We start from the raw sequence: 9,518 nt of genomic DNA on the forward strand, positions 1-9,518 counted from the left end.
AATTTCTAGAACATCCTTAAAAAATATGTACATACCTGATATCATCCTGAAAAGGAGCAAATGAGCCCCCATATTTTCTGCTTCCTCTATCCTAATGCGTAGAATGCAAATGTGATGTCTGAAGCTCTACCAGCCTTCTGGCTCTCTATGAGAATGAAGCTTAATGGTTAGCTGAAAGTAATGTGAGTCTGTGAATATCATGGAAATACCATAGCTATTCTGGACTCTTCATCTTCAGTTATCTGTTATGTGATGTACAAAAATCATCCATCTCGTTTAATCCCTGGGTTTTCTGTCCCTTGCAACTGAAATTAATTTTCACTGATACACGTTCCCTGCTAGTTTTCCATGCTCCATTGAGGGTAACTAAGCCATGCCTCATAGTGTTTCAATACCCAAATTGCCTGCCTATGTAGAGGACATAGATATTAACATAATTTTAAATCCTATTACCCCAAGCACTCATTCTTTTGCTGCCTACATACCAATTTATTATTATACAATGCATACATGGTGTTTACTACTTTATGATTGATTTAATTCACCACTCCAAACCATAAGGGGAGAAGACGTCCCATGGCATGGGTAAAACATGCTTCTCCAAGACAACTTAAGCAGAAGAGGTTGGTCACAGCAAGTTCAAACTCACAAACTTGTCAAATTGCTATTTAGTGTAATAACAGCCAAAGATGTCTATAGCTCAGACATCTCTTCTGAGCTCCAGTCACATGTGTTCAGGTAAAGTGGACATGCATCTACCTGGAATTTCTACAGACAACCCAAATTGAACCATTCCAAAAGAGAAAGCTTCATCTTCCCCCTAAAATCTCTTCTTCCTGTTTTCCTGATTTCATCAAATGGTGCCAGCATTTACATGGGAGACATACTCTAGTCCTCCTGCTCCCTCACTGTGTCTTCCAGTCATCCCCCAAGCTTTGCCTATTCTAGTTCTGTGATAAAGCTCTTCCATCCCTAGACTCTCATCCCACCACCTCTCCCTTAATTCTGGCCCTCAAAATTTCTTGCTTTGATGATTGCAGTGACGTGAGACCTGGTCTCCTTAGCAACACACTTCAATCCAGGCTTCACACTATGGTGCCACCTATCTCTCTAAGGCATGTCAGAGCATGTCACTCCCTTATTTATCAGCACCATACTGTCCCAACTGAGAAACGGGCCAGCCCTATCACTCCCTTATTTAAAGTCCTTAATGATTTCCAGTCCTGTAGAGGCAAAAAGCTCAAATCTTCAGTGTAAAATTTAGGACCTTCCAAAATCTAGACCCAACCCACATTATGACTGCTCTGAATCTAGCTGATTTAGCAATGCAAACTAGTTTTTTAAATTTATTTTATTTTAACATTTACTTGTACATATTTATGATGTACAGTGCGTTGTTTCAATACATGCATATACTGCACAATGATTCACCTAGGATAGATAGCATAGTTTTGTACCCATTATTCCACCACTTCTCCTCTCCACTGTCCTCCCTCCTTCCCTCCCAGCCTCTGGTAACCTTTATTTTACTCTCTACTTCTATGAGAATCACTTTTTTTGTGTTTTTTAGATTCCACATATGAGTGAGATCATGTGGTATCTGTTTTTCTGTTCCTGACTTACTTCACTTAACATGATGGTTTCTAGTTCCATCTGTGTTGCCTCAAATGATAGGATTTTATTCTTTTAATAGCTGAATAGTATTCCAGTGTGTGTGTGTGTATATATATACCACAGTTTTTGTTTTATACATTCATCTGTTGATTGGCATTAGGTTGATTCCATCTCTTGGCTATTGAAAATAGTATTGCAGTGAACATGGGAATGCAGGTGTCTTTTTGATATATTCATTTCCCAGGAGTGGGATAGCTGGGTTAAAGGTAGATCTATTTTTAGTTCTCAGAGGAATCTCTGTACTGTTTTCCACAGTGGCTGTGCCAATTTACATTCCCACCAACAGTGTAGGAGAGTTCCTCTTTATTTGCATCCTCACAGCACTTGTTATTTTCTGTTTTGTTGATAATAGCCATTCTAACTAGGGTGAGATGATTGATCTCATTGTAGTTTTAATTTGCATTTCCCTGATGATTAGTGATGTTGAGCATTTTTTTCATGTGCCTGTTGACCATTTGTATGTCGTCTTTTGAGAAATGTCTGTTCAGGTCTTTTGCTCATTTTTTAATTGGGTTATTTGTTTTGTCTTTTTGCTGTTGAGTTGTTTGAGTTCCTTGTATATTCCAGATATTAGCTCCTTGTCTGATGTATAGTTCAGCAAGGCAAACTTACTAACATTCCCATAAACATCTCATTTATTTATGACTCTGTACGCAATTGCTGTGGCATCTGCAACATGCATGTGGTTCTCAACTAATGAAGCCAATCCAGGAAACCAAGCAGGAATGTATCTCCTAACATGAGCCTTCTTCAACCACCTTTAATTTCTGGGCCAGGAGAGTCTGTCCCTCCTTCATCAGTGTTCCTACACCCGTTTACATGTGCCTCCTTTGTCCTTACATGTGCCGTGTATGTGACCGTACAATGCAGACTTTCCATGCGGCTAAAGGTCCTGGAAAGCAGGGGAGAGAGGCATCCATCGTACATCCGCCTTGGCCGTACTTGGGCCAGCGCTAGGGCACACTGCGCCACTGTCTGAACAACCAGAAGCTCGCGCAGATACATGGCCTTCAGAGGTCCCCAGAACAGCTTGCAGCAACAAGAAGTCCACCTCTACTCTTCTGCCCCTGCCCCAATACCCCAAAGGCCCTTTTGCCTCCATTTCAGGCCTGGTATCACCCTGGTATCCATTTCAGGCTTTTGGCTGGACGTGCTGGGGTGACCCAGGCTCTTTTTCCAGAAGTTCCTCTAAACCAATGACTCTGCCTCTGAGTGATGAGATGGCTTTGAGCAGCCAGGCCTCTCAGCACAGATGACCTTTTCCAACCACTCTGTTCACCGTGGCTTGTCCTGAATCATCTCACGGAGTTGGGACCTACGCATTGCCACGAAATGCATGATTGCAGAGGAAATATTGCTTAGAACTTCTGTCTCTGCCTTTTTTTCCTTTAGAAAATAGAATCTCTGTCTGGTTACACTCCTCCCCCCACCCTCCCCCACCCCCAAGCCTAGAATCAAGTGGAATAAATGCAGAGAACTTGTCCTGTGTTCTGCACAGTCAAGAAACGGGAAATTCAATATGTGTTTACAATGACAGCAATGTTAAAATAGCTCATTCATGCTACGTTGCCAAATGAAGGATAACAGAGACATAAACACTGTCCTTAAAAAGATTCTTTTAGAAGAAAAGTATGAATCGAATCATTTACTGAAGTGCTGTTTGAACAGATGGTGTGATTAACAGCTAACATGTAAGCCATCCTGGGAGTTTATGGAAAAGTAAACAAGTGCAGCTAAAAAGAAATCGCTCTACTCCCCAAAAGGTTCTTTCATTCATTTTACTAGGAAAATTGGAAAGTCTGTGTTTTGAAGGCTGCGTTTCCTTGGGGGATGTTAGGAGCGAGCAGGAAGGGGAGTTTCTTCAGAGCGAGAGCACAGCAATGCACAAGTGAGCTCCGAACTCGCCTCCTGAGGGATGACATGGGTCTGAGCCGCTGGGCCCCTCTGCAGAGCTGACCCTTGCCGACCACTAAGGACACTCTTCATCTCTGCTGGTCCTGAAGGGCCTCATGTGCCTGGGAGGAGGGGAAGGGAGTTAAGGGCTGGGAACCCATCATGGACCTGGCTTTGTGCTAGGCACTTGACATGGCCTGCTCCTTTATGGCTAGCTCAATGTCCCTGGGAGTCATGTGTTATAAGGCCAATTTTCCCAGTGGGGAAACCGAGCTTCAGAAAGGGGGACCTGCCAAGGCTACACGGATATGTCCTTCGTGGAGCTGCCCCTGAAACCCTGGCCTGTTGTGTCTCTGAGCTCTTAGGAGAGGCAGCTGACTGTGGAGGAAAGAGCACTGAGCAGGATGCCTGGAGTGGGTGTGAAAGTCTCCTCTGCCGGCTAGTGCCTTGGGGACAGCAGCTGTTCCCTTACGCACCACAGTTTCTCCGTCTTTAACATGTGGGTGCTGTACCGGGTGGGCTCTAAGTACCTTATCTCATACTCACATGGTATCGGAATATCAAGTGGGCTTCCCCAGCAACGTTCTCGACCAGCCTCAACTGACATAAGGAAGAAGTTCTTGGACACTGGTGCAGCTGAAGCCACGTGCCACCCACTTAGGCAAACGCTGAAAGGATTGGCTGACCCTTGGTGGAGCTCTTTCCCTGCTGCCCTCACCAGAGCTCTTCTGCTTAGTGATGGGCCACCACAAGTTGCCCTAGTGTTCATTCATTCATCTCATATTTATTGATTGAGCAGTGATGCTCCAGGCACTGTGCTAGTCACTGCAGAGACAATGGCGAGAAAGAGGGACATGGTGTCTCTCCTCCCCAAATTAGACCCACTGGGGAGACACACGAGTGAACAGATAATTAAAATACGGTTATAGAGAGATAAGAGTGAGCTTAAGAAAAGTGATTCAAAGTTTTACCTGAAGAGTCAAGGAATGCTGCCCTGAGGTCGAGATGTTGGCACCAAACAATAAATCCTTATCCACCATCCAGATATTTAGAATCATCAGGTGACTGCTGCAGATTTGCTTGCCTTTCATCCAGCATTCGGTACCATTTACATGCACGTGTTGGTTTCCCAGGCCATTTAGAGCCAAACGTTGCCAGGAAGGCAATGATGTCTTTTATTTTTCCAAAGATCTAGGGACTTAAGGAGGAAAGCAACTTTAGTGATAATAATCCAGAAATGAACTCCTTCTTTGGGGCATGTTCCTGTAAACACTTCTGAGGTCTTTCATGTGAAGGGCCTTCTAATTGTCTCTCTGGGACCTAATCCTGGAGGCTTTGAAATGAGTTCCATTTGTAGTTTTGAATCCTGTGATACTGTGTTCCCTAGCAGGAGTGATTCCACCTCCTTCCCGTTTTTTTTCTTTTCACAAAATAGACCTTGAGAATGTTCTCTCCACATAGTAAAGGAGATGCCCCTTCTGAGTCACATTGAGTGAATTTGCTTCAGGTCCGTAGTAAGTGGAATGGAAAAGCTTACTGTGTGTCCTGTGTTGATATGTCACACTGCTCAGTGCAAGGACTCCTTCCTTGGATGGAATGATCTATTGGAACATTGCTCTAGGTCAACAGAAGAAAAATTCCCGTTACACCTCAGATACCCATCTGCTGTAACACTTACCCCTTGGCACCTCACCTTATAACCACTTGTGTCGAAATGTCACTCCTCACCACCCCCTATCCAGCTGTAAGTTCCTGCAGGCAACAACATCTTTGTCTTCCTGAGATGTCACGTGCCTAGGGCCAATGCCTTGTATGTAATAGGTGCTCGAATAATATCTGGCCAATGTCCAAACTTCCAACATTGTTCTATTGAGCTCTTGATACTGTTTTCATGGCACATAAAGCCTGTCATAATTCATCCTCAAAAGCAACCATCTTCATTTTTTCATGGTACCAATATTGTTTCATTAATTTATCAGGTGGTAAAAATGTACACCCAGTAACTGCTTAATTCCAAGGATTTTTCAGGTTTTTAAAACTTTATATTTGTTCATCTACAGTAATTTGTTGTGAAGACTAACTTCTGACCTTACAGAACATATTCTTCTCCTGGAGGAGAGAGAAATAGCTAAATTGGCCCTTCACTTCACCATGCTGGGCTTTTCTTTGAACTATAATCCAGTAAAGGACAATGAATGTGAACAAAGGCTTATGATAATTCCTCTAAGTCTATAATAATTTACTTGTATTGTTGTTACATTTAATTTCCATTAAAAGCTTTATCTTGAATTTTTTTCTTAGTGAAAAAATAAAATAATATTCATCATGAGTTTTAATCGTCTTTATATTAACCATAGGAAAGCAAACATACCTGAAATTAGAGAGCTAGAAGAGTTGGTAATGATTTTCTACTGCCATGGGAAAATGCTTGAGTGGGAAAGCAGGTCACAACATTTTCTATAATGTGACATAATGACTGTGGAAATAGGATAGGAATGGGGAAAGAGCCCAAATATTGTTTGTGGTCATGGCTAAACAATGGGATTCTCTATGGTTTTTGTTCCATTACCTGTTTTCTGTGGCTTTCATGTTTCTGCTTTTGATTGAAAAAATGTTGGATTAAAATAATAATTGTCTAGTGAGACTCACTTGTTTTATAGATGAGAAAACTAAAGTCCAGGGTGTCTGGCAAAGCCAGGTCAAGAAATCTGGCCTCAGGAATTTTAGACCAAGTTGTACTTTGAATTCAAATTTGGGGAAGACATACAGTTAAAATTTCACTTTTTAATTAATCTAAAAATTCAGATAAGAAAAGAATTCTATGCATTTGAAAACCTAGAACTCATTCTAAAATCAGGTGGGAAAACACAGTTTTATGTGTGCAATGAATATGCCTACTAGGCTTCCTCTTTCTTTCAGATGCAGTAGCCACTTGGATGCATTGTCTTGTGGGGATCTCACTTGCCCAACTCCCTAGTGCCTCCTCTTGGTCATCGATACTCTTCCCAAGTGTTTATTGCCAATAGTGGCTTCAGATACCCAGCGATGCTCATAACCTCTGGTGCAAAAGATTAAGTTGTTTTGGCAAATGGCTGTCAATGTGTCTGTGTTTGAGTTGGTTTCACTGAAGGAAACCTGAACTTTTGACATCGTGGGTGCTAATTCTTGCTAATTGTTAACACCTAATAATTAAATTGGCAGAAATTTCACTCCAGGGTCAGGGGATGCAAAAACTGGCAGGCTTCTTTAAAGGCAGACTTCATAGAGGGCTCTGAGACTGGGGATTGCAGGATCAACAGGATGTTTTCAGGCCTTAGTTCTACGAGGGATTCAGAGGGTTCAGAGGGTCACAAAGGAATGCTGTTTAATGTAGAGCACAGACCTGTGGACACCTAAGGAACTACTATTCACAATGGCCTGTAGGGCATGTCCAATCAGCATAATGCAAAATGCAAATTCAAGGGGGCCATTCAGGCTACAGAACAAGATTTGAAGAATAACCACCTTCCCTTCTAAACCAGCAGTTGACAAACTACAGCATGAGAACCAAATCCAGCCTACTGCCTGTTTTTGTAGATAAAGTTTTATTAGAGTACAGCCATATCCATTCATTTACATAATCTCTATGGCTGTTTTTGTGCTGTAACAGCAGAGTTCAGTAGTTGCAGCAAAGACCTACAGCCTGGAAAATAAAAAATATTCCTGATTACAGAAAAACTTAGCCAACCCCTGCTGTAGCTCATAAAAGAGAAAAGTTAGAAGAGATAATCCTGTAAGGAAGCCAGGATAAAAGGGGAGGTAAAGAGATCTCAACCTATAGTGTGGAAGCTTATTAATGAAAGAGCTTGATATAGAGAAGGAAGAATGGGGGGAAACCGTATTCCTGGACTAAAATTGACCTGTATAAGGATATTTTCATAAGGGTGTTTCTGAATCACCTAAAGCTGGTGTTGGCAAACTATAGCCTGCCCATCAAACCTGGTGTACTATGTGAGTTTGTAATTGAGGTTTTATTGAAAAACAATCATACTCATTTGTTTATGTATTTTCTATGGCTATAACATTATTACAAAAGTCTTTAATAACAGGCTAAGACATTTAGCACTTTGTTTCATCTCAAGTCCCCTCCTCTTTTTGTCTTCTCCAAACTGCAAGACCTCTGAATCAGCTTTAAGGGCTCTTTTTCTCCCTCTTAGGTTTGCCTATTGTTCTCCACCTGTTCCAGCATCGTTTCCAGTCTTATTATCCATTATCTGCAAGAGCAAGTAAGAAGACCTGTATCTGAAGGAGATATTTTGGCCTCATGATTACATGCCATATCCCAAATCCTGGGTAACACAGTAAGCTTGAAATTTTAAGGTTTAATATCTGTTTAAGCAAATTTCTCCTAACATATCAATTAATGGATCGATGTTACCTTGGAAGAATGTCTCCTAAGACATACCCAGAGCCCTGTTCTGTTTAATGTGCTTATTAAATGACTTAGGTAAAAAGCCAGAAAGAAAATTTGTCAAATTTTTGGTAACAGAAAGAAAGTAATAAGCCCTAAGTAAACTTTTGAATACCAGAATTAACATTCAAAAATACCTCAATGGACTGAAACTCTGAGTCCAAGTGAACAAGATGGAGCATTGCTTGGCAAATGGTAAAGCTGAGCCTTGAGGTTAAAAGAAAATCAATTGTACAGTTACAGAAAGTGGACTAAATGGTTTGAGAGCAGTTCTTGTGGAAAAATCAGCATTAGTGGCCTTGCTTCCCTGCTAAGTATAATACTACTAAAAATAGCTGGGCATCCTAGATGACAGTACAGGAATACTGCCACAATCTGTCTCAGGAGTAGATCTGAGTTTGTGATTGAGATGACTTGGAGCTATATCATCTGAGATGACATGGAGGGACCATAGCATGCTTAACAGAGAGAAAGATACTCTGTGAGGTTAATGTTAATAATGAGATCCTGTGGTAATCCCAAATCCAACACAGGGATCGAAAGGGTTCCTGGGACATAAGGTTTTCAACATTAAAACCAGGAAAGTCCTGGACAAACCAGGACAGTTGGCCACACTACACTGTGCTTCAGCAAACAGTTAAACCTCTTCTTGCCTAGGGTCTAAGCACTTGTTGTTCTCTCTGCCTGGAACTGTCTTCCCCTACATTTTCACATGGCTGTTTCCTTTGTGTCTTTTGGGGCTAAAATCAAATGTCACCTTCCTTGAAGCCACACATGTATAATAACAATCTTGTTCCACTACTCTCTTTTGTATCACCCTGTTTTGTTTTCTTCATAACAGTTCTTACTATCTGAAATTATTTTTTGTTACTTGTTATTGTCTGTCTCACTCCATTGGTAAGTTAAATAGGAGGAGACTTCTTGTCTCTTGTTCATTGCTGTATCCAGCAACTAAAACAGAACTGAACACATAGTAAGAACTCAATAAATATGTGTTGAATGGAAAAATGAGTGAATGAGCAATTTTGCATGACCATGAAGCCTAGATTAAATCTTCCCATATACAGACCACAAAGCTCTGAAAAAAGTATTGTGGGATAAGTAAAATCCAGATACCTGGTAAACTTTCAGATGAGATCACACAGGTCAGTATGCTATGTGGATGGGTGTAGTGTATTCTGACTACAAAAGCAGGAAAGCTGCTGTCAATTGGTACTTATGAGATCATTACGTAAGTACTGTCTACACCAAAAGAGCTGAGTCAGGGCCATTTGCATGCTCCGTATTGTGCTTTTTAAGTGAAAATGGTCTATTTTCATCTTAAATTTCTCGAGTCTTTCTTGATCTGGTCAAACTATCATCAGAGACTTTAAGAAATTTAAGATAAAAATGATTCAGAGAGGGGCCGGCCCGGTGGCGCACTGGATAGTGCGCCGCTTGGGAAGCGCGGCGGCGCTCCCGTCGGAGGGTTCGGATCCCACATACAGACCGGCTCCCGCTC

General features: G+C 41.5%; 1 protein-coding gene across 1 annotated transcript in view; it reads left to right on the forward strand.

Annotated features, from left to right (window-relative positions):
• Window positions 1–2,677: 2,677 nt before the first annotated feature.
• Window positions 2,678–9,518, forward strand: part of LOC103591815 (olfactory receptor 13H1-like) — a gene marked incomplete at its 3' end in the record, with an annotated part of 12,609 nt that continues 5,768 nt past the window's right edge. The window contains 1 exon segment of the mRNA XM_008574342.1: window positions 2,678–2,797. Coding sequence (XP_008572564.1) covers window positions 2,678–2,797 — 120 coding nt within the window.

Source organism: Galeopterus variegatus, unplaced genomic scaffold, assembly GCF_000696425.1.
Source record: "Galeopterus variegatus unplaced genomic scaffold, G_variegatus-3.0.2 Scaffold1033, whole genome shotgun sequence".
In the NCBI taxonomy this organism is placed as follows: Eukaryota; Metazoa; Chordata; class Mammalia; order Dermoptera; family Cynocephalidae; genus Galeopterus; species Galeopterus variegatus.